Raw genomic sequence first — 26,839 nt, forward strand, 5'->3', positions numbered from 1 at the left:
CGGTCTTGGCGTGCATCCGTGCGTCGCTGCGGTCCGGTCCCAGGTCGACGGGCACGTGCACCTTCCGCCGACCACTGGCGACAACATCGATGTACTGTGGAGACCTCACTCCCCACGTGTTGAGCAATTCGGCGGTACGTCCACCCGGCCTCCCGCATGCCCACTATACGCCCTCGCTCAAAGTCCGTCAACTGCACATACGGTTCACGTCCACGCTGTTGCGGCATGCTACCAGTGTTAAAGACTGCGATGGAGCTCCGTATGCCACGGCAAACTGGCTGACACTGACGGCGGCGGTGCACAAATGCTGCGCAGCTAGCGCCATTCGACGGCCAACACCGTGGTACCTGGTGTGTCCGCTGTGCTGTGCGTGTGATCATTGCTTGTACAGCCCTCTCGCAGTGTCCGGAGCAAGTATGGTGGGTCTGACACGCCGGTGTCAATGTGTTCTTTTTTCCATTTCCAGGAGTGTACCTCTTTCAGGTGAGACAGTCTCCGTGGAATACCGAGCTATTGTCGTCTGAAATGGTGTATCTATATGTAGGTTTGTAGTGTTTCTGTGTATTGATATATTACTTGGCGTATTGCATGACAGGATAGTACATGATATTCAGTAGTTGATTGTTTGTCTAATTGTTGGTAGTTCTGGTATATTCTGTTTGATACCTTAGATACATACACATAATGCTGTACAGATTATATATTAATTGAGCATTTGATACATAAACAACATCTATTTTGGTTTTACATGAAGAATAAACTTACTGTTGTAAATTTATTAGTAGAAATATAATATAGTTCATTTGCTACTTGAGTTCAGTATTCTTTAAAAAAATTACAGTTTTAGTTTTATATATGGTTTATGTAGAAAATACATTTGCTACATAAAATACATTGAATGTAGCTTTACGTAAAAAAGAGAATATACTTCTGCCTACACATAATAAGAGGAATAATACATTACTGCTTGTATACTGTACACTACAAGCAATGTACAACGTGTCGTTGGAAAGGAGGAGCCTCGGAATAAAAGTTCTTGGAGCCTTCGCTTCACAAGCGACGTTCGCCTTATCACTGGAGTCTTAGTACGTGGTTTCACTGCTTGTGCCGGTGCTTTGTTTCTTTTAGGATTGTTACTGCCTGTGTTTGTGGCTGTGTTATGACATCCAGCGTCACGTGTTGTTTATTTGGATGCCTTAGGTGTTGATCCCTACTGAGTCATGTTCACTTGGTGTTCCTTCCTCGGTTTCGGAATCTGTCGCCGTGCTTGTATCATCCCATGTGGTTTGTAGTGTTCTTTGTGCTTGTCTACGTCTTCTCTCGTATGGGTTTTGGCGCTTTTATTCGGTTTAAGTGTATCGGGTACGGCCCATGCTTGGGTCGACATGTTTTAGTTGTAATCTTTCGCGTACTTCAAGGAAGAAAGAGTGTGTTCGACGACACTTGTCGGATGCTCTCGCTCTCTCTGCAGTGTTTGAATCCGCCAGTTTTATTTGTGTTTTGTTTCTAATGTCGGCTCCTCTAATCTCGGACCTGGCCGTGTTAAGTGGGCAGAGTGTTGCCCTATAACGTATTATTATGTATGTCGGGCAAGTCTCCATGACAAAGCGAAGTACCTCTAGTGATACAGTGTTGACGGCTCCGCTCTTTCTCAGAGTATGCTACGTCGACCTCGTTTTGCAGTTGTGCGTCTGTATGTGAAGTCTGTGAGCACGTGTCCTTGAGGTAAGACATGCGATGGATTCAAATATCGCAATGTGGGGTTCGCTGGGAGATTTTCGACTCTTAGGATCACCCTGTCAGTATCTTGTGCAGTTGGAAAGCAGATTTTATCCACGCTTTCGTACATAATTCGAGCACATTGTGAAGAGCTGTTTGAAATATATCCTTGCTTCCTACTCTGCCAAGCGCAGGAGTGTTATGGAGTGGCGAGAACCACGTAAGTGGGTATATAACGTAGATTTCGATTTCCTCAGACTTAATAGTCCTTGGATCGCAGTAGCAAACCGGTGTGCACCACATGCCTGGTAGGAAAATGTCACAACTGATGCAATGTACACCAGTAGCGTCATGTGCTTCACAAGGAATGTTCTCGCTATGTACACACCTCTAGCCAAGATTTTGTGGAATAAAGAACGCTAGCTTCATGTTTTCTGCGAAATTGTGCCACAGTATGCCAGCTTGTTGCTGGCCAAATCCCCATCATTCCCGTACAATGAGCTCAATGTTTCACTGACGTGTGTGTATTTCATATTGTTTACCAATGAGAATATATTATTAGTGCAGGTATCCGTGTTTTTTATCATAACGTCGACTGCATGCTTCCTGCGTTGTAGATGTACAGCTGAAGATGTGATTTGATACTCGTAAACCGGTCACACTCCTGTAAAAAGAAGAATAGTTCAGATGCAGTTGAAAGCGGTTTATTTCTGAAAGATGGATTACTTTAGCTTCGATCGTCCTCAACAAAAAACTATACAACATTGTGCTGAAAGCGTTCATCCAAAAAAGCGTATTTTGAGACACGTCTCCTATTTGTATGTATTAGCTGCCGAACTACGAAACGCAAGGAAAAAATCAGGAGAATTTTGAATCCCACATGATGTTTCGTATCACACAGGTTTTACAATTGTACTACCCTTCATTGTGTAAGTAATTACAAGCAGAGCGCTGCTTTTGATTCAAAGAAGAGCAGTATATGTTTCGCGACAGTAGCAGTCTTCAAGGCGCAAGCGCAACTGACTAGGTCTTCACTAGAGTGCGTCGGACGTAATCGACCTCCTGCCATCTAGAAGTGGGACTCGCATCGTTTCGCTGAATCGCTTAACGGAAGTGTGGTGAAACGGCCGTTTAGTACCAAGATGACAGATTCCCTTCCCTTCCCCACTCTCATCGACTCCGGGCGCATCGTGACAGATGCGTCGTCGAGGCGTTGTACACAGGACTCCCTCTACAACACACGTCGAAAAGAAGTCCTTAAGCTATGAGATAGTTCTGAGAAGCGGATATGTTGGAGCCGCAAAGATGGAATTTATCACTGATAATAAACACTATGACAAAAAGAGAAATAAATAGACGACGCTCGACAAATGATTACAGTTTTACAAAAATTGGATGATTTATTCAAGAGAAGGAGCTTCAGAAATTGATCAAGTCAATTACGCATTGGGCCATCTCTGGCCCTTATGCAAGCGGTTATTTGCCTTGGCATTCATTGATGGAGGTACTGAATATTCTCCTGAGGGATATCGTACGAAATTCTCTCTGGTTGTCAGATCGTCAAAATCGCGAGACGGTTGGAGGGCCCTGCCCATTATGCTCCAACCGCTCTCAGTTGGGGGAGAGATCTGGCGACCTTGCAGGACAAGGCAGGGTTTTTCAAGCAGGAAGACAAGCAGTAGAAAGTCTCTTCATGTGTGTGGGGAGATGGGGCGGCACTATCTGCAGAGCACTCCAGTGAAGACCTAGTCAGTTGCGCATGCCCCTTGAAGACTGCTGAAAGTGCAACACAGAAACTAAAACAAGGATAGTAATGGCAAAAGAGGCATTTTATAATAAAAGGAGAATTTTCTGCAGTGGTCTGGACAGAGAACTCAGGAAGAGACTCATGAAATGTCTTGTATGGAGCGTTCTTCTGTGTGGCGCTCAAACATGGACTTTGAGGAAGAAAGACAGAGAGAGGCTGGAGGCTTCTGAGATGAGAACATGGCGGAGGATGGAAAGAATAGTTCGATGGACAAAGTAAAAAATGAAGAGGTACTGAGAAGAGTGGGAGAGAAAAGACAGTTACTAGATGTAATAAAATGATGAAAAAGAAATTGGATTGGGCATATATTAAGAAAGAATAACGGACTGATAAAAACAGTTTTAGAAGGTTATGTAGAAGGGAAACGGAAGCGACGAAGGAAGAGATTTCAGATATTGGATGACGTGATGGACGGTACAAGAATACAGCAGCCTTAAGAAGGAAGCAATGGATCGCAGAAAATGGGGAGGCAAAGGACCTGCTGATATAGCAGAAAACTGATGATGATGATGATATCTGCTGATTCGTAAGCCCAAGATGATTTACCATGAAGGACAACGCAGCATGCAGTAGAATATCATCGGCATACCGCTATGCTGTATGAGTGCTGTGGATGACAACCAAAGCGGTGCTGCTACTAAGGAAATGGCACCACAGGCCATCAGTCCCAGATATCACTCCGTATGGTGGGCTACCGCCATGTCGATCGCCTACTGCTGTCCAGGGCGCCTCCAGAAACGTCTTCCACCTGGAATCTGAGTGGAGTAGAATTGTCTTCAGTGATGAGTCACGCATCGAACTGAGCTACTACGAGCAGCGTCCGCAGACGCCCTGGGAAGTGCTCTGATAGCAACCTGAGTGACGCAGCCACAGCTAATGATAGTCTGGGGCGCCATGTATTTTCATAGCAGGACATCTTTGGTTGTCACCCGCGACGCCCTTACTGAACAGGGGTACTGCGACCCGGTTTGTTGTCCTTCATGGCAAGCCATCCTGGCCCTACATTTGAACAATGTAGTACTCGTCCGCACACGTCGAGAGTATCTGCTCCTTGTTTTCGAGCTTGCCAAACCCTGCGTTTGCCACTACGGTAGCCAAATGTTTCACCGATTCAGAACGTTTAAAGCATTATGGGCAGGGATCCCCATTTAGTTCGACATTCTCACGATCTAACGCGCAAACTGGACAGAATTTCGCACGATATCCCTCAGGATAATATTCAGTAACTCTGTTAATGAATGCCAAGCCAAATAACTGCTTGCATAAGGGAGAGAGATGGACCAACACTTTGTGAAACTATCTCTCTTGCATAAATCATCCAAATTTTCTGAAATTGCAATCATTTGTTTGTCTGTACATGTACACAAAAAATGGTTCAAATGGCTCTGAGCACTATGGGACTCAACATCTGAGGTCATCAGTCCCCTAGACTTAGAACTACTTAAACCTAACTAACCTAAGGACATCACACAGATCCATTCCCGAGGCAGGATTCGAACCTGCGACCGTAGCAGCACCGCGGTTCCGGACTGAAGCCCCTAGAACCGCTCGGCCATAGACATGTACACAATATCTACCGATTTCCGTCCTATCGGGATAATTCCTTCGTGGTGCGTCGATTTTTATTTATTTTGTAGTGTGATAACCAAGGCTACTCAAATCTAAACTCTAGTAGAATGGGAAAGTATATAAGTTTGTTCACAGTAACTTGATACTTTGCAGATACAAAAGTACGCTTTAATTGGTACTGAAGTAACGACATGAGAAGATTCCCGTACACTGCTGAAGACGTACGACAGTCTATTAGAAATATGGTCAGTCTGACCTAATTTAACACGTCAACTGCACCTTCTAGTGCAAAACACACTGCCTTTTTACGATGAACACCATACACGGTCATCCTTTCTGCTCATTTCGTTGTGCAAACGCATAACGAGATATTTCTTCAACAACGTGCACGTCCGATTTGCAAACAATACAACATGGTAAGTGGAAGTCAAACGGAGACAATATCTCCTAGTTAACTTCACAATGAGACGTTTGACGGTTTCAGGCCTTGACAGAGTTAATCAGGTAGAAGGAAAAATAAGCGTGAGAAAACTCTTAAGAAACAGTAAGAGTGTCATACAGCTGTAGCATCACCGAAAGAGAAAAGTAAAATATAGTGGTCAGTATAAACTACGAAGAAAAATTTTATAAAGCGCTGTGCAAGTGGAAGACATAGGTATATGTCCTTACGAATCAGCAGAACACTTCCGTGTTCCCTAGAAGTTCTTGTTTCATCAGAATGAGAATTTTTTCTGATGCCTCATCCTCCTCCTCTTTCTTATCGCGTGTCAAATCAGAACTCTGAATTGTGTATTTACACTGTGCTTCAATATCACTTCAGGTAAATAGAAAAATGGTTAACGATTCTAAACGTGTCCTGTTTTCGAGAATGAGGCGTGTGTCTCGTATTGCGGTATTACTCATCAACGACGAACTTAAACGTGGAAATTTGGCTGTTTCTTGTTATCTCTTTTATTTCACATTCTTCACGTGAGATCACTGGTAAGCTGTCAAGTGAAAAACAGATTTTCTTCTGGGAAGGTCGAACGGGAGAGCAGCCGGCGGACGGAGTCACCACAGTTGAGGCAGAAGTCGTATCGAAGGTCAGCGCGCCCGACCGGGCCGCTAGTTAATTCCCGGCGCAAGGGGAGGGTTGGCGGGAATTAATTCCGGCTCGCAGACCGCTGGCCGCCGAGCGGAATCAACTCGAGACGGCGGAGAAGGAAACCACACAGCTCCGAACGGCAAACCTGCCGCTACCCCTTACAGTCGACAGCAACGGGCCTTGGAGCTTCATTCCGGCGCTGGGGTCTACCTGCCAGCAATGCTGGTGCAGGTAAACTGAAAATTAATACTACACACGTATTAATTTATTCAGTGCGCCGTGATGCATCAACGAGAATTGCAGAGTATATAAAACAGAATTTCATACAACCTTGTAACGGATATCAGCTACGACATGTCGTGGCATGGAGGCAAAGAAGCCTTGGTAGGTCGCTGGAAGGAGTTGCACTCTCAAGTCACTTGATTCCCGTAAATTCCATGGAGGGCGGCGATGACCTTTGACACCACGTTCATTCACATCCCAGATGTGTTAGATCGGGTTCATATCTGGTGACTTAGCGGGACAGCACATCAATTGGAACTCGCCACTGTGCTCTTCGAACCACTCCATCAGACTTCTGGCCCTGTAACATGGTGCATTATCTTGTTGGAAAAAGACACTACCGTCAGTGTAACTAATTGTTTACGGGTACACTGGCATTTTACGTGGGGCTCGGTTGTGTACATGTGTGACGGTTAGATTCCGGCTCCAGCGACCGTCGCTTTGAATTCCCACCGAGTGTCGACTCCGACGGCCGAAACGACCGAGAGTGCGCTCTTGGGGTCGGTCGCGCCCGTGAGGGCAGAACTTTCCTCGCTGCGATGGAGACGCGTGATGAAGTGGCTGCAGTTGGTCAACCGGAGGTTGCGAGCCCTTGTTGGGTCGAGTGGGCACGAAGTGTTTTATAAAGCAGCCCGCTGGCAATGCTGCATGCCGTCATTCATCTAACTGTGGACTCTGAGCGATGTTAGACAGCAAAGTAAAGAGAAAGTGTTGTTGGTCAAGAAGGGCTTTTGCAACTGTTAGCGTATGTCGATTTGTGTGGCTCTTACAGCTTGTAAACTCGCATTCACTGCTCAGACAACTGAATGGCTTAGTTGGTTGTAGTGCAGTACGTTGTTGGTGTTCATCGTGATTATTGTATTGAGTCCATTTGGTTTTGGATGCGCGTGCTTGTCTTGAAAAGAATCATTTTCATTACGTTATTTGAGTAATTTGTATCCTGTTTTTCATATGATTATTGTTGAAAAAAGTGTCTTTCATATTTTGGAAGGAGATTATTCATTGAGTATTTGTTGTGAAATACAGGACGCCGAACTCAGATCATAAATTTAAATATTTACTGTTTGCTAGTGAAATGTTTGCGACTTCTGTCTGCCAAGTTAGTTAATGAATTTGTTGTTTATGTAAAGTGTTGTGACGTAACAAGCTTGCTACGCCACACTGGGAAGGGAGCCGAAAGAAAGGCACGCGTACACACACGCCGACTGGCGTGAAGTCTGGAACAGGATAACTATTGAATGGTAGCAAGAAAAGTACGTAGCTGCTTTATACTTAACTTTTAATCATTGTTGTATACATCGTTCTTCTTGAGACATTTATACGATAACTCTCAAACTATGTAAGGCTAATGGCGCCTTGCTAGGTCGTAGCCATGGACTTAGCAGAAGGCTATTCTAACTGTCTCTCGGCAAATGAGAGGAACGCTTCGTCCGTATTGTCGCTAGCAATGTCGTCGTACAACTGGCGAGTGCTCTATCGTATCTCGAGACCTGCCTTGTGGTGGCGCTCGGTCTGCGATCACACAGTGGCGACACGCGGGTCCGACATGTACTAAATGGACCGCGGCCGATTTAAGCTACCACCTAGCAAGTGTGGTGTCTGGCGGTGACACCACATAAAGATTACGTGTGGGCGCCTTAAAACTGTTTATTCTAAATGCAGGAAGGTGAACCCAAAACATAATTTCGAAGTGTTTTGGTTGATTGCAAGTACGCTTATGTCATGCTAGTTTCTCGGTAATTGCTAGTGAGATTTGTGCAGATTCCGTCTGCCATGTTAGTTGGGTGGACTTGTTTTTAATGCAAAGAGCCCTTTTAAGATTGTTTATTCTAAACACAGGGACGTGAAGACAGGATATAATTTGAAAGTTGTTTTCGTTGATGCCGAGTACGTATATGTCATACTGGTTCATTAACTGCTGTATTAAAATTGGTTGTTCCTGAAACGTAAAACGGGAATTAAAGTTTAATTTCAAATTTTTCCTGCTCTTTGATCTTAAAAGTCACATTAAAAAAAACTCAGGTGGTGAACGAGTTTTCTGTTTAGATATTTCCGTCTGATAAAAGCATGAAACTTCGTTTATTGGAATGTCATTACGTATGTGTGTAATCCCCAGCACAGCCACTCCATTGCTACATCACAACAAGTATGTCCCACATACTGACAAATCTCCCCCTCCTCCTGCCGATGTGTATCTCCTCTCCTCCCCCCCCCCCCCCATCTCTCTGCCTCTCTGTCTCTCTCACTCTCTCCTCAGCCCTCAGCCATGCCCATCCACTTACATACAGCCTGTAACGAATTCCAATGCCAGCTGCACGACATGCCGGTCCTGTACAGCCGGCGTGACCAACCTTTTAATCCCAGTCGTCCACATCTACCGACCACACCTATCATAAAGCGAGGTAATACTGCATTTCTATCCAATCCTGAGCTACGTTTTAAAATTTAAAGTCTCTAGTTCATCAAGAAATTGGTTTAAAATCAATTGTAAAATTTGTGCAAAACAGAGGACGAGAAAGCAACGTTATGAAAACATGTTAAAAAAATGGTTCAAATGGCTCTGAGCACTATGGGACTTAACATCTGTGGTCATCAGTCCCCTAGAACTTAGAACTACTTAAACATAACTAACCTAAGGACATCACATACATCCATGCCCGAGGCAGGATTCGAACCTGCGACCGTAGCAGTCGCGCGGTTCCGGACTGAGCGCCTAGAACCGCATCACCACCGCGGCCGGCAAACATGTTAGAATTCCTGGGAATAATACACCACAAAGGCCAAGAATTCAGTACAAGACCTCAAACTGACAACATACGCTGAAACCAAGAGGCTTGCGAAACATACAGATAAAGGAAGGACGAAAAACTCCGTTAACCAATCTACGGGTTCAAAGCCACTACCAGCCATCCTGATTTAGATTCAAGCAAATAGCGGAATGGGTCCTTGGCACTTCTGACTTCCTTTCCTATCCTTCTCTAATCCCACTGGACTAAAATGACCTTGCTGTGACGCCCCTCCCTGAAATCAACGAATCTACGGATTGAGGTCAAAAGATGAAGAAGACTCTAGATAGCCGTTTCCTTTACTGATACGGGGAATTTTCCTAGAATACTTCCCGCAAATCTATATCTTCTATCCTGCTTCCAAACTATTAATTTTCGCGGTTGTCCCTAACCAATTGGCTCTGTTGAATTACGGTTAACTGTTTAAATAATGTATCACGCTGCAGAAGCTAACCACTATGTAATCGGAGACTATGGCGTTCTTTCTCTTTGTAATGCGCATTAACCGTATATGAAAAGAGAACTGCCTTTCAATACAGCAAGTGGGAAAAAATTCCAAATCGTTCTGCATTTCAGAATGAGATTTTCACTCTGCAGTGGAGTGTGCGCTGATATGAAACTTCCTGAAAGATTAAAACTGTGTGCCGGGCCGAGACTCCTGGTTCGCAGGAGAATTTCTGTAAAGTTGGGAAGGTAGGAGACGAGATACTGGCAGAAGTACGGCTGTGAGGACGGGGCGTGAGTCGTACTTGGGGAGCTCTGTTGGTAGAGCACTTGTCCGCGAAAAGCAGAGGTCCCGAGTTCGAGTCTCCGTCCAGCACACAGTTTTAATATGCCAGGAAGTTTCGTTCTACATTTGCTTGCGATCTTCCAGCAACGATAATGCTGTCGTGTCCTAGCATAGGATACAAGGAAGACGAGGTTTTGAGCTCACTCTGCAATTTCTGATCGGTGAAGAGCGAATGCACAGAGACAAAATTCCAATGGAGGCACGTTGATGGCTCAGCGCCAAATATTGTCACACGGCATATTGTAGAGGCGTGGGTTTTGGGACTCGACAAGATGCTTATAACAAAAGACTAATGGAATTGAGGGGTCTGAGTAACAGTATTTGCTAGCAATCAGAATAACTACTACACTGAAGGATAATTCTAAACGTTAGAAAAGAAAAAGGAAATAATTAGTTGCACAACCGAAGTCAGTGTCTGGAGCCACGAGGTTGGGTGCTAACGGAAATACCAAACGGTAGCAGCACGTGAAGTACAAACATTAGAGCAGCACTCCAAGCGAGAAAAACAGACATGTTGCAGCCTCGAGTGACACGGTGTCGACGCCCCAACGATCTGACTGTGGACTACCTCAGAAAACAAAAACAAGGGTTTTTAAGGAATCGTGGCTGCGCAATATTTCTCCGTTGCTACAGTCGACCCACCAATCCACCGGAACTTTGCAAGCTTCGGCCAATCAGACGAGTCGTTCTGAACGTCCAGGGCCTCTGGCCAATCACGATTAGATGCCTCCCCTTCTCCTACTCGGTAGGTAGGGATGCTCCTGGCTTTTACATTAGCAGACTCCAAGTTTGGCAGTAACAGAATTCAGCCGAAAGGTAAACATCACTGCCACTTCTATTATGGCCAGCAACAGCAGTGTCTGAAGTCACTTGGATTCGCCCTCAGTGTTTCTGTGGGAGGGGACTGCTGTAATAGCAATCTAACCTGTGTAAACCCACTGACGTTGCAGTTCTCAGGAGAAAGTATCGAGCTTGCTGCCTCTGCTAAGACGTGCCTGTTCGTGGCGATCATCTACTGTGAAACACTATGTGACCAAAAGTATCCGGATACTTCCAAAATCATACGTTTTCCATATGAGGTGCATTGTGCTGCCACCTACTGTCAGGAACTCCGTATCAGCGACCTCAGTAGTAATTAGACATCGTGAAGTGGAATGATCATATAAAACTAATTGTTGGTAAGTCGGGTACCAGGTTGAGATTCATTGGGAGAGTGCTTAGAAAATGTAGTCCATCAACAAAGGAGGTGGCTTACAAAACACTCGTTCGACCTATACTTGAGTATTGCTCATCAGTGTGGGATCCGTACCAGATCGGGTTGACGGAGGAGATAGAGAAGATCCAAAGAAGAGCGGCGCGTTTCGTCACAGGGTTATTTGGTAACCGTGATAGCGTTACGGAGATATTTAACAAACTCAATTGGCAGACTCTACAAGAGAGGCGCTCTGCATCGCGGTGTAGCTTGCTCGCCAGGTTTCGAGAGGGTGCGTTTCTGGATGAGGTATTGAATATATTGCTTCCCCCTACTTATACCTCCCGAGGAGATCACAAAAGTAAAATTAGAGAGATTCGAGCGCGCACAGAGGCTTTCAGACAGTCGTTCTTCCCGCGAACCATACGCGACTGGAACAGGAAAGGGAGGTAATGACAGTGGCACGTAAAGTGCCCTCCGCCACACACCGTTGGGTGGCTTGCGGAGTATCAATGTAGATGTAGATGTAGAACAGAATGGGGCGCTCCGCGGAACTCACAGGCTTCGAACGTAGTCAGGTGATTGGGTGTCACTTGTGTCATACGCCTGTACGCGATATTTCCACATTCTTACACAACCCTTGGTCCACTGTTTCCGATGTGATAGTGAAGTGGTAACGTGAAGGGCCGAACTAGTCTGTTGACTGATACAGACCGCAGACAGTTGAAGAGGGGCATAATGTGTAATAGGCAGACATCTTCCCAGATCATCACACGCGAATTCCAGACTGCATCAAGATCCATTGCAAGTAATATGACAGTTAGGCGGGAGGTGACAAAACTGGTCGAGCAGCTGCTCATAAGCCACACATCACGCCAGTAAATGCCAAACGACGGCTCGATGGTATAAGGAGCGTAAACATTGGACTATTGAACAGTGGAAAAACGTTGTGTGGAATAATCACGGTAGACGGTGTGGCGATCCGATGGCAGGGTGTGGGTATGGCGAATGCCCGGTGAAAGTCATCTGCCAGCGTGTGTGATGCCGACAGTAAAATTCGGAGGCAGTGGTGTTTTGGTGTGGCCGAGTTCTTCATGGAGGGGGCTTGCGCCACTTGTTTTCTTGCGTGGCACTATCGCAGCACAGCCTACTTTGATGTTTTAAGCACCTTCTTCCCACTGTTAAAGACCAATTCGGGGAAAGCGACTGCATCTTTAAACACGATTGAGAACCTGTTCATAATGCACGGCCTGCGGCGGAGTGGTTACACGACTATAGCATCCCTGTAATTGACCGGCCTGCACAGAGTCCTGACCTGAATGCCATAGAACATCTCTGGGAAGTTTTGGAACGCCGACTTCGTGGCGGACATCACCGTCCGACATCGATACTTCGGCTCAGTAAAGAATGAGCTGCCATTCCGCAAGAAACCTTCCAGCTCCTGACTGAACATATGCCTGCGACAGTGGAAGCTGTCATCAAGGCTAAGGGTGGGCCAACACCATACAGAATTCCAGCATTACCGATGGAGGGCGCCACGAACTTGTAAGTCATTTTCAGGCAGGTGTCCGCATACTTTTGATCACGTAGTGTACCTTAGCGTCTAGGCTGTGGATGGAGTTACCAGTTAACTCTCTGAAGCGAATCTTCTCCCCCGGGACAGCTGCCCAGAGAGTCCGCATTTCGCATGGCTGTAGTGTTACTATTTAGCTCTAGTAACCTAAACTCTAGCACTTTTGTCTGCTCTCTGGATTACGTCTCTGATTTCGTATCATGAGGTGGCCTTGATGGTGCCCAACAGCCTTAAGTGTAACATCGTACAAGTCATTAAGTCGTCAACATATGACAATGTGCTGCAGACAAGAAAAATAAAGGCCTTACTATAAGTCGCTGCGTAATATTCGATGTTTCTGTGGAACTTTCTCCAGCAGAGTATATTATTTCCTATTTTGGTTTCCACACTATCAGATATTTGTGGATATAGAATGTGTGAGCGCATTTTGGTTAATAGTCGACGATATGCCGTAGTATCGGATGCCTTTTGGGATTACAGGGAAACAGAATCTACCTGTTCACTTTCGTTTACAAGCAATTTAGCGGGATGTCTGTGTAATCAAAAGTGTTAATGAGTATTTGACAGAAACGGTGTTCCATGAACCCTTATCGATTCTTCGTTTAATTTCACAACATATTCGAGTGATAACTAAAATGCTGTCCCGTACATGTTTCGGAAATTTTGGAACACTGAGTTTACTTTTTTACCTGCATCTATCATTCAAAAGACGTCGAGTGCTAAAGAAGGGCAGGTATTTTTCACTGCCGTGTCTTACTTCCCGTTTCTTCGAGACGAGCTTCTTTTCCAGAAGAAACTTCATAGTGCTCCAAGTTAGAGTATGCCCCTTGCGCCTGCAAAAATGGACCATGTGACCCTGGTGACAAGTTCTATGCGTTCATCTACGAGCGTGTGTGCGGCGTTCAAACGAGACAGTATTGCTTGTGTAGGCCGTCTAGCAGGTCTGCAGGATGCAGTGAATTCTCACCCTTATTTCTCAATTTTTTGCACTCTATTTTTCGTCTGCGACATCTCAGTGAAATTCATTGTGGCCTAAGAGCTGGGTAGGGTCGACATTGCAGGAGCGCTGGAGGGCTTGTTTATTAGCGTAAAAAGCGCTCGCTGACGAAGTCCCTATGCACAACTTTTGAACAGCAATGAGGAGCATGGGAGAGAAACCACTTGTTGGCTGCAGGACACTCTGGAGTGTCAGTTGAAGAAAAGATACCCACACCCACACCCACACGCACCCACCCAACCTTACACCCACCCTTACACCCACACACCCACCACACCCATACACCCATACACCCACACACCCACACATCCACACACCCACACACCCACACACACATACACATTCTCTCTCTCTCTCTCTCTCTCTCTCTCTCTCTCTCTCTCTCTCTCCACCTACCTATCTATCTACGTAGCTCCAGCCTATGGGTGGACATAGCATACACTCACGCCTCTTTGTCCTGTTCCGACTTCATGCCTATTCAAAAGTACTGCCTTCCATGCTGACCGTAACTGGATTGGGATTTCTACCACAGCGCGTCCAGTTGTATTCCGTAATTTTATTGAAATGAAACCATTTACTTTAAAAATAACATTCTTCAAATACACGCATCCAGATTCGTCTTGACCACGTACAATGCCCTATAAGTGACTACTTTACTGTTAATGCGGAACTTTTTTTCATGCTATCCAACAACACCAGATCATTCAATGGGAGATCGAAGATTCAAGCACAGGCATAAAGCTTAAATTCTGGACGCACGCACAGTCAGTCGGTTTCACAGTAAATATGTATAGAGGTATTAAGAGACCTAGTGTGGCGGAATGCGATCAATCCATTACATAACTTATCAGGTAAAGATTATGAGCTAGGAGGATAACTAATGAACGTCAGAGGAAAAGCGTGGAAGTGAAATCAGTTCGGATGAGAGGTTTGAAAGAACATTGGCTTGGGGGATATAATAAGAGGGAAAAGCGAATTAGAAACTGCAATTTCTGATCTTAATGGAATAAATACAGGAGCAGTAAGACGTGCATAACACGATAACTTGTGATAAATTAATAGTATAAATTAGTAGAGTCTAAACCAAAACCTCATTCGGAGATAGTGAGCTCAGAATTAGAATAAATGCGAGCATTCATCTGAAAGCACATAAACAAAACGTAGGTGAAATAGATTTACATTCTGGAACAGCATAAATATGAAGGTTAGTGGCAACGTCTTACACGTCACAGGATTTGTATGTGTTAACAAATGAAACGAAAGATCCTGATAAATCTTAGACTGTATCCGTCACTGGAACCCAGTCTTTTCCGACGTTTAGACATACGACGACTCATGAATACGCGTTGTAGCATTCCTCACGCGTAGGCTTCTCGAAAGAGTCTGACTCAGCTAAAGTGAATTGTGCTGCTAAACATCATTTCAAGGGCTGCCGTTAGGAATTCGGTATGAAGTACATGTGCTCCAGTTGGGAGACTATTTTGGTTCGACCAGCTGTGCATTCCAAGACCCTCGCCTCCTGGTGCGAGTTCCCTCAGCCTGGTTTCCGCACGGACTGCAGCAGGGGGCAATCGCGCACTTCATCCCGCCTTGCCATGAAGTTCTTTCTCACGTCCCGTCCACCATGTTTACGTAGCTGTGGCTGCTGAAAACAGTTTGGCTACCGTTACGAAACATCATCGGACACTGCATATACGAAACCATTAATAATTAATAGCGTCTAACACGATTCACAGCTTTTTATTATCACAGGTCATTCCTCGCAAAAGAAAATTCCAACCATATGCTCACTGATATGGATAAACAAATTTAAAAAGGAATTTTGTACCATCCTCGTAGTTTTCGAAGCCCTCTGATGTTTTGAGTTTCTCATTCGAACAGTTTTCTCACAACTCCTTTGACGGCACGAATTAGCTGCTGAATGTCACCTTTGCAATGGACATTGAAATAACTTTACGCTCTACATGTACACTTATCAGCCAATACATTATGACCACCTCTCTGATGGCCATTACGTCCGCCTTTGGCATGGATAACAGCTACGACGCCCTCAGTCAAACTAAGATGTTGAGCGTTGTAACTGGACCCTTCTATCCCAACAAAACCATCCATAAACGTCTAACGTGTTGTGCCGTCCGGCCCTGGAACAAGCTATCCTGCACTCTCTAAACAATTCAGTGTCATGTATATATATAAGACACAGCCCCTTTGGCTGTTCAGAGATGTCACTAAACCCGCCCAAAGTCGTAAACAAACATGCATGAACAGCGCCTATTAGACGGAGGCGGTCCGACAGCCGATCACTTCCAGTCATCGGAAGAAGGAGGTACACGGCTCGTGTTGCCTGTAGTTCAACCATGCCGAGACGGTCAATACCGCGGTTCCATCGCACCCGCATTGTTACCTTGTGCCAAGAAGGGCTCTCAACAGGAGAAGTGTCCAGGCGTCTCGGAGTGCACCACAGCGATGTTTCTCGGACATGGAGGAGATACAGAGAGACAGGAACTGTCGATGCCGTGACTCGCTCAGGTCAACCAAGGGCTACTACTGCAGTGCATGAACGCTACCTACGGATTATTGCTCGGAGGAACCCTGACAGCAACGCCACCATGTTGAATAATGCACTTCGTGCAGCCACAGTGCGTCGTGTTACGACTCAATCTGTGCGCAATAGTCTGTATGATGTGCAACTTCACTCCTGACGTCTGTGGTGAGCTCCAGCTTCGCAACCACGACACCATACGGCACGTTACAGATGGGCCCAACAACATGCCGAATGGACCGCTCAGGATTGGCATCATATTCTCTTCACTGATGAGTGTCGCACATTACTTCAACCAGACCATCGCCCGAGACTTGTTTGGAGGCAACCCGGTCAGGCTGAAGGCCTTAGACACACTGTCTAGCGTGTGCAGCAAGGTGGAGATTCCCTGCTGTTTTGGGGTGGCATTATGTGAGGCTAACGTACGCCCCTGGTGGTCATGGAAGCCGCCGTAACGGCTGTGCGATACGTGAATGTCATCCTGCAACCGTATCGGCAGCATATTGGCGAGGCGTTCGTCTTCATGGACGGCAATTCGCGCTGCCATCGTGCACATCTTGTGAATGACTTCCTTCAGAATAACGACGTCGCTCGACTAGAGTGGCCAACATGTTCTCCAAACATGAACCCTATCGAACATGCCCGTGCTAGATTGAAAAGGGCAGTTTACAGACGACGTGACCACCAACGACTCTGACGGATCCATGCCGAATAGCCGTTGAGGAGTGGTACAATCTTGACCAACTGTGCCTTCATGTACTTGTGGTTAGTATTTCACGACGAATACCGGCATGCATCAATGCAAGAGGACGTCCTGCTGGGTATTAGAGGTGCCGGTGTGTACAGCCGTCTGGACCACCACCTCTGAAGGTCTCGCTGTATGGTGGTACAAGTTGCAATGTGTGGTTTTCATGAGCAATAAAAAGGGAGGAAATGAGGTTTATGTTGATATGTCTTGCAATTTTCTGTACAGATTACGGAACTCACGGAATCGAAGTGATGTAAAATTTGTGTTGATATGACTGCATTTTATTTCAGGGTATAAGCTATCTCCATTCGAAATATCCTCCAAATTCGTCCAGCCGTGTCAGCGTGGAGGAGTAGAAAACACACTCGCACTATCTTCCGCATTTATAAATATAAAGTGAAAACACGAATGCAGCATTTAATGCGGGATGCGACGTTTAAAGGTAACTGTAAAATAACAGTGGCAAACACGGGTAGCTACTGTCGAAAAAGACACTATTTATATTTGTTCATCAAAAGTACGACAACAAAGATTATATTAAATAGTATCCAATTTCCTGCAGCATCGATAGATGTCCGAGAATATTTTATAGAAGAGTGGCTCGAGAGAAATATCGTTCTTAATAGTGTTTACTATAATCAGATAAGGAACGTAACTGCACACAAGTAATAACACGGAAGGGGAAATAACGTGACATGACTGTTCGAGAAACGAATTGAGAAAGAACCGTGACTGAGAGAGGATAAGGGCGTTTTGTTTACTGTTTGATGTGAGGAATATGACCATGCACGTTAGGCGTTTGTGAAACCAAGTATTTCAGAGTCCTGTCAAAAGCATCAGGAGACTGAATTGTGTGCAGGATGCAGCGCAGCTTGTTCCATGGCCGGACGGCTGAACACGTTAGGAGGTTCTGGATGTTTTTGTTGCGTAGATGGGCCCAGCTACAACTCTAATGAGGCTATAGGCCGCAAATACGGTGAGATGACAGTACTTGATGTTTGGTGTAGTCGCCCGAAAAGACGGCATGTTGCGACTTCTGTGTTGTAGTGCTGTCGTTGGCCGCTCAAGTGTCGGCACGCGTCTCTGCTGACGCGTCAAGGGAAGCCGCAACAGTGTTCACCGCCCAGAAAACAGGTGGTGCTCCAGCAGCCGTCGCACCGTCAGTGGGAGCACTCACCTTGCTTCAGACAGGCTCAATCCTTGACGCAAAATGTACGTGACAAGTCTGTGCGATCCTGCACGTCTGGACGAACAAACGAGGTGCTGGTACATTAGGCCGTTGGAGAAGCATGGCGTTGAGCATGGCCCATGGCCCTCTTAAACCCATGGACTCCATATTCACATTGTTTTAGTGCGATATCGACCAACATGGAACGCAGTATAGTAAAACGATGAACCACAGACTCTACAGACCTCGGCCCTACCAGTCTCCATTTCCGGCATCTGCTGCTAGACATCTCGGCTTCTCAGACGATAAGAATCACTATCTCCCCACAGACAGACAACATTAATATAACATTTTATGACATAGTGAATGTAGATTGTCTTCCTACTGGCTGCTTTGTACGGCTGAGATGAAATGCTAGTAATATTCACGTCCAAGTATTTGACGTTTGTCGCATGCTCCATGCATGGTGTTACAACTTTAACAACTTACAGAGTATTTTGTAAGAGTTTAGGAAGAAAGTAGCATGAAAAATGATTTGTACCTGTCATCTGTTGCATGTTTTTCCGCAGAGCATCTAGTGACACATTAGTGTCTGTTATTTTTGTTACAAAAATGTTTGTATTAGAATTAGAACAGATTGACACATTGGACTTATATTTGGAATGCATCAAGTAAGAAGTTACGACAGTTTCCATACGAAGCGTTTCTAAGATATTTGGATCAGTCACTTTTAAAATTCATACATCATAGAATCCATACATCAGCCCCGATAAAAGCATAACAGCAATAATAAATAAAAGACAACAATTTACTGTCAACTTTCTCAATATGACAGTTTGATAGTTATGTATAATATTACTTCCGACTTTATTCATTCTAAGATGTTATTCTACTGTGTCATATATCTATAGGGCAAAAAATGCCGTATAACACTCAATACACTCGCAATTCACGTCTGTCGCTAATATATTAAAAATAAGATTAGAAGAACTACAGCGACTGCTTAAAGTACATACGCTGTACTGAAAATATTTTCAGTCATACCGAGGCATCTACTCAGGGTGAGTCAGGTATGACGTAACACACATTTTATTTCTTGAACGGTTACACGTATCGAAACGCTATTTTCTGCAAATGTTAGAGCGTCGATGGGCACGCATTTGTTTTTTGGTTAATGTTTTTAGCGCTGCTATCAACGGCGATACTGAAGCAAGTACGGTTTTTTTAAATGGAACCCTAGTCTTTCTATAACTACATACACTAGATCTTGAGAAGACAATCGGAGTGATGCAGCGTTTGTTAATGTTGACGTTGAAACCTCTCGTAAAAACAAGGTGGGCCAGAGCGACAAGAATAATGCTTTATTTCACCTTGAACCAACTTAGGAACTACATGCAGGTTCACTTACAAATGTTGTATATGGAAATACGACATACACTAGACTCTAGCGTATCACAAAGGTCTTGCGAAATCTATTTCACATTCGTGTATTTTCCCATATTTATGTGAGCTGAAACAGAGAAATCAACTTTTCATTCTTCAAAAATAAAGAGGTGTTATAACCTGCAGAAAGCAACTACTGTATTAAATATGTAAAAGTTAGAAGAATGATTTGACCTGTCTTTTCCTGTACGTGGGTGTGTGCTTCTGTACATTGGCAGGGAAGGGGGGACAAGGTTGTGGCACCAGGATTATGACGACACTGTACAGGAGGTCGAGCTGTCAGGACGTGTGAATGGGCATCTAGGACTGTCGTTAAATGACAGAACAGGAAATTAGGCAAAATAAAGAGAATATATTTCAATGCGGTGCGCCTAGGGTTGGAAGTTACCAGGTTTAGGGCATTCTAGGAGGTCGAACAAGCAATTGAAGTAGGCAAAGGAAGGGGAGGCGGTTCATGTTAATTGATGTTGGTGGCCGGTCATGGAAGGCAGACCCATAGGCTGTCCCTCCTAAGAAGGACGTATGTTCTGCTCGAGGTCTGGATCACAACAGTGAGAGAAACTGTGTTCTGCACTGCAGAACGCTCCAGGGTGCACAAACGTGGCCTGTTTCCGAAGCACCCCATTGTCTAAGACCGATAGCGTGAATTTGCTAGCAGTTTCAGCAGAGGGCTCAAGGCGTCTCTTGCCAGCAGCTTTAACTGGACAGAACTGCCTCGGTTCTGAGAGACAGGCAAACTGTCTCACGTAGCCACAGCCGAGGTTGCTCTGGGAGGAAAGTTGTAAACATCCGACTGTGGGCCTTGAAATAAACTTTTTAAACCAATTCCTTAAAATATTCCATTAATGGCTGCCACCTTGTACACTCCTTAAGGGTAAAATACTGTCGGACAACCGTTTCTACCTGCACCGCTCTAAATTATATCATATGGTACACAAGCGTAGAATTGAAGATTTTATTAAAACTACTTTGGTGACCACCTGTACCCCGCAAAATAAATATTCTTCTTAACGAGACGTCGTTTCATGCTGAACGTAAGGACGTAAGGACAGAGTTACCAACTACTTGCAGTACACTCTGTCAACTCATTTGATATTGCAGTGCAATTTGGTACACACCTAAATGAAATAAAATTATTCGGTAACCATCCAAAGCACATGTTGTTGTTGTGGTCTTCAGTCCTGAGACTGGTTTGATGCAGCTCTCCATGCTACTCTATCCTGTGCAAGCTTCTTCATCTCCCAGTACCTACTGCAACCTACATCCTTCTGAACCTGCTTAATGTATTCACCTCTTGGTCTCCCTCTACGATTTTTACCCTCCACACTGCCCTCCAATACTAAATTGGTGAGCCCAAAGCACATATAAAAAACTTTAAAAAAACTTTATCCTTTATTTAAGCATGCTTTCAAGTAGTCGACTGGAAGGGACCTTTGAAATTGTCCTTCGAAAGAACGATGAACAGATGTAATTACAGTCTATGAAATGGTAGAGCGTGCACTAGCGATTCGACGACACACATCGTCTGGTATAATTGGGGCTGCATCTATGAGTACTCGCCCCCTCCCCGCCCCCCCCGCCACCTCTCTTAAGAAAGATATCGAAAGTAGTCAAATCGTTGGACCTCGCAGACCATTTGACAATGGAATTTCGACCTACCCACCGTCCACGAAAGTTCTCAACAGTATTTTCGTTGCAACACGGAAAGAGTGAGCTGGACAACCGTTTGTTGCGGCCACGTACACTGTCGAATATCCAGTGTTACCTCTTCTAAAAGAACCGGCACAACGTTCGTCAGAAAGGGTGCGCGCGGCAGACCGCTGTGACCGAGCGGTTCTAGGCGCTTCACTCCGGAACCGCGCTGCTGCTACCGTCGCAGGTTCGAATCCTGCCTCGGGCATGGATGTGTGTGATGTCCTTAGTTTAGTTAGGTTTAAGTAGTTCTAAATCTAGGGGACTGATGACCTCACATGTTAAGTCCCATAGTGCTTAGAGCCATTTGAACCATTTGGGTGCGTGGGAATGTCCACTTAGAGCGCCTGAAATGAAGTAAAGTCTCACAGTGTAATTTCCTATGATGCTGCACCATACGTGTACTCTCCACGGCGCTTGGTGTTGCGTCTAATGAAGCCAGTGTGGATTTTCGGCTACCAGTAGTGTGTGTTATGTAAGTTTACATTAGAGAGGTTAGTTAACGTTGCTTCATCGGTAAAGAGCACTCGTCGGAAAAACGTAGGGTCGTTTCTCAGTTGCTGAAGGGAAACTAACAAAATTCCGTACTACGTTCGAAATGACGGTCTTCGAGTGCCTGATGTAGTGACAGATGATAAGGATGGGCAGACTATCGATGCAGGATGCGAATGGCACTCGTCTGGCTGATTCCACATTCCTTTCCAATATTCGTTAGCTTCATGGTCAGAACGGCTTCTTCGTGTTCACTGTCGGTTGCAGTCTTCTTTCTCGTCCGCTTTTTGACGTTCGAGTAGCCTGTCCGCACTAGCGTCTTCATAATTCGTGGAATTGCCTGGCACATCGGACATGGGCAATCTGGTAGACAGCCCTATACGGCAGTCCTGCTTTTGTGATATTTCTCTTACATTCAGAATATAAAAGTAGTAAATCCAGCTTGTCCTAATTGGTGTACATGTCTGCACGTGGCGAATATTGAAGCAGAAATCAGCGGCCTGCAGTGCAGGCAGACAGGTATATCGTCAGAAGTGTTGACATTTGAACTGCTAATGGTGATTTCGGCCACGGTGCTCCCACATTCTACGACATTTCTCGAATGTTTTTACGACAGTTTTCAACATCAACACGAACAAACGCTAAATCACCGTAACCGCCTTCTCAAGAGCTATCGAATGCAGTTGTAAAAAGTACACGGTTCCATATAAGGAAAACTACTAGCTTCAATACTTCCGTTAAAAATATTAACCAAACAAACAAATAGCTGCCCCTCGACGAACTAACATCTGCCGAAAACCGCGTTTAGATGTGTGTAACATTCCAAGAAATAAAAGTGGTGTTACGTCTTATGTGACTCACACTGTTTGTATTTCATGGACAGTAGTATTAAGTTTACAGTTATAAGTAACTTGGGAAGCAGTGTTAGAATGTGCAAGAAGACTATAACTTCACCTCACCCGCGACATTAGGGAAAAAAACGAATAATGCTGAGCATAAGTGCATGTTTTAACAATACCATAACTTGCAAAGTAAGTTAGAAATCAGATTAATAATGTTGCTCACGCAGCATATGTTCGCTTTATCGAGCAACAACAAAGTTATTGACTATGGATGGTATAGTCAGAACGTAAAAAAGTCATTAATTTTGGCACTTATCTTCAATGTATTTCCCCGTAGAATTAGTCGAAGTTGTTACGGCCCATCTTGTTGATTCTAGGGTGATTCCACTTTGACTGCTAGAAGGTCCGGATCTATATTTTAGCAATATTTGAAGACTTAACAAATGCGTTTTTCAGGAAATTCTTAATGATCAAACAATCCCAGATCAGAACAATGGTATGGTAGAAATAATTTTTGACTTGGTGTTCACGACCTACATTTTTATTAAACTTCTTGTAAATTCACATACACATCTTCTTAATTCTCACATCATCAAGAAAACAGTTTTGTATCAATCTTCATATATTTAATTTCCACTTTAACCGAACACAAGACTTGACTGTTCTTTTACAAAGCGAAATAACAACTTAACTTCTGCAAAGTGAAACAAAGACTGCTCTGTGCGCATTCGCGCCAAAACGGTTACAAGTAAGTCAAAGATTATGACAGTCTCACGGAAATGAATACATACAAGAAGCGTATCACTGTAATATATCGATACATCGGACTACCTATACACTAATAAAACCAGATGTGAATACTGTCACAAAAATATGTCTGTAACTTCGCAGAAAAGTAGTACGATATTACTGGTATCGAGAACTGGGACTGGAGTGTCGTAATGGTCACGTAAATAAAGAACCGCTACAATTTGTAAATATGAAAGTGGTTGCGCTGTGCGTGTAAAGGAGGAAAATCGAGCCACTACTTTCAGAGTAAAAGTAAGAGCACCTCTGCTTACACAGATCGGTCTCACTCGCTTCCAAGTTGGCGAGCAGTCAGCGAGGAGACCCAGCAGGCGGCTGTTTCGCTCAGTGCGGCTGAAGGAAACGAGCCGGTTGGCCAAGTGACAGCGTAGCCTGCAATCTACGTAAGGTGCATCGAACCTGTGTACAGGCTGCTACTTCTGGGGGCGCGCGCATCCACGCAGCTTCCGAGCGGCTACGCAAGCGGCGGGCCCTTCTGCGCTGTAGCGTCCGACGTCTGTGGCAGCCTCGGCCAGTTCGCCCCCAGTCGCTCGCTCACGGCTGGTCGGGCGCTCGGCGCGGCCGCCCCCGTGTGCGGCCAGTGGTCCCGCGCCTCTACTTGCTCCGTCACGCCGCGGCTATATTTACCGGCGTGGCGGAGGCTGGCGCCTCTGGACACGGGGTCGCCGCCTCCGCGGCACCTGTCGCTGCGCGTCTCGGCATCGGCAGACGCGCCACCGCTGCCGACGAGCGCCACGTCCTCTCCCTGTCACAGCCAGGGCACGGCGCGCGCACCGGATCTAGCGCTACGTTCCCTACGGACGCACACACGTCAGCCCGCCACGCTTTCGTTGAAGCTTTAGTGGACATCTGCTCTAATGCCACAGACTTTGATTTGGCACAGGAGAACGCGATACACAGTTTTTAGTACATTACTCGACACATTGTGTTATTATATGACGACATTACACATTTATTACGCAAAAGTATTTCAAGTATTTGCTGACCATCTATTTATTACTTAAGCGATGCAAGCAGCAGGTGCCTCTGCCTAACGCTACATTACCTTCAGGCGTATACACGATAACTTGCACGCTTTCGTCTTAGTTTTGAGCATCTGCTGTAATGCAACAGCCTTTGACGTAGTATAGAAGAATAAGACTGACATAGTATATTACCTGATACACTATCTAATTATACACTCAAGAGCCAAAGAAGCTGGTACAACTGCCTAATATCGTTTAGGGCCCCGACGACCACGCAGAAGCGCCGCAACACAACGTGGCATGGACTCGACTACGTCTGAAGCATTGCTGGAGGGAAATGACACCATCGATCCTGCCAGGCTGTCCGTAAATCCGTAAGAGTACGAGCGGGTGGAGATGTCTTTTGAACAACAGGTTTCAAGGCATCAAAAATATGTTCAATAAATTTCCTTTAATTTACGTCTATGGTCACAAACGTTTTGTTAAAAGATTACCGGTTTCGGTCTATAATGACCATCATCAAAAAGGGCTCTGAGCACTATGCAACTTAACTTATGAGGTCATCAGTCGCCTATAATTTAGAACTACTTAAACCTAACTAAACTTAGGACATCACACACATCCATGCCCGAGGCAGGATTCGAACCTGCGACCGTAGCGGTCGCTCGGTTCCAGACTGTAGCGCCTAGAACCGCACGGCCACTCCGCCCGGTTGACCATCATCAGATCTGTTTTATAGAAACTAAGTCCTAATGTACTTTCTTTTTACAAAACAGATCTGATTATGCTCATTATAAACCGAAACCGGTAATCTGTTAACTAAAAGTTGTGGCCTTAGACGTAAATTAAAGGAAACTTATTGTACATACGTGTCACTATTTTTTTCTCGCGACATTATCGCAGCTTGTGAAAGATATGTTCATATGTGGGAGTTTGGTGGCCAACGAAAGTGTTTAAACTCAGAAGATTGTTCTCGGAGCCACTCTGTAGTAATTCTGGAGGTGTGGGGTGTCGCACTGTCCTGCTGAAACTGACCAAGTCCGTCAGAATCCACAATGGACATGAATGCATTCAGGTGATCAGATAGGATGCTTACGTACGTGTCACCTGTCAGAGTTGTATCTAGACGTATCAGGGGTCTCACATAGTTCCAACTGCACGCGTCCCACACCGTTACACAGCCTGCATCAGCTTCAACAGTCCCCTGCTGACATGTAGGGTCCATGCATTCAGGAGGTTGTCTCCATACCCGTACACCTCCATCCGTTCGATACAATTTGAAACGGGACTCGTCCGACTACGCAACATATTTCGGGTCATCAACAGTATAATAATGTCGGTGTTGGCGGGCCCAGGCGAGGAGTAAAGTTTTGTCCCGAGTAGTCATCAACGGTACACAAGTGGTCCTTTGGCTCCGAAAGCCCATGGTTCGCTTGTTGATGGCCCCGCATTGAAATCTGCAGCGATTTGCCGAAGGCTTCCACTTCCGCCACGTTGAACGATTCTCTTCAGTAGTCGTTGGCCCCATTCCAGCAGGGTCTTTTTCAGGTCCCAGTGACGTCGGAGATCTATGTTTTACGGGATTACTGATATTCACGGTACACTCGTGAAATGATCGTACGGGAAAATCCCTAGTTCATCGCTACCTCGAAGATGCTATGTCCCAGCTCACATGTGGCGACTATAACACCACTTTCAAACTCACTTAAATCTTGATATGCTACCACTGTAGCAGCAGTAACCGATCCAACAACTGCGGCAGACACTTGTTGACTTATATAGGCATAGCCTACCGCAACGCCGTATTCAACCTGTTTACGTAGCTCTGTATTTCAGTACGCATGCCTATACCAGTATCTTCGGCGCTTCAATGTAGGGCTACATTACACATTTATTACTCAATATTACTTCAGATATTTGACGATTGTCTGTTTATTAATAATGCAAAGTGAGCCTCATCTGCTCTGGTACTGTGGCAGACATACCTGCCAATCTTGAGTTATTGTTCGAGTCACTGCCAGAACATGCTCCGCATATTGCGCATAAATGCGCATTTCCTTGAAGTGCCAAAGAAAGCACATTCTAAAGCTAACGGGAAAAGTGCATTGTGTTTAGATGGTTCACAATGCGACAACAGCACAGCACGCAGAGAAATCCTGTCACTTCATCGAGCGCTCAAAGGATATCAGCAACTGCTTTCTCTGCGATAACACGGAAAGAAAAAGGCTGCTATCTACATTAGTAGTCATTAATTGAAACTTAAGTGCCTGGCAGAGGGGTCATCTAACTGCCGTCGTTCTATTTGTCTACCGTTTTACTGTCAAGTACAACGCAGGAGAAA

The 26,839-nt window shown here is 45.2% G+C and overlaps 2 protein-coding genes across 2 annotated transcripts in view; one reads left to right on the forward strand and one right to left on the reverse strand.

Annotated features, from left to right (window-relative positions):
• LOC124545528 (mediator of DNA damage checkpoint protein 1-like) overlaps positions 1-24,375 on the forward strand; it is a 430,822-nt gene extending 406,447 nt beyond the window's left edge. Inside the window, exon 8 of the mRNA XM_047124476.1 lies at positions 23,943-24,375. Coding sequence (XP_046980432.1) covers positions 23,943-24,375 — 433 coding nt within the window. The remainder of the gene's footprint in view (positions 1-23,942) is intronic.
• LOC124545527 (NACHT and WD repeat domain-containing protein 2-like) overlaps positions 1-26,839 on the reverse strand; it is a 1,590,779-nt gene that overhangs the window by 1,407,909 nt on the left and 156,031 nt on the right. The gene's annotated exons all lie outside the window — the stretch shown is intronic.

The sequence above is a fragment of the Schistocerca americana genome, chromosome 8 (genome assembly GCF_021461395.2).
Source record: "Schistocerca americana isolate TAMUIC-IGC-003095 chromosome 8, iqSchAmer2.1, whole genome shotgun sequence".
NCBI classification, from domain to species: Eukaryota; Metazoa; Arthropoda; class Insecta; order Orthoptera; family Acrididae; genus Schistocerca; species Schistocerca americana.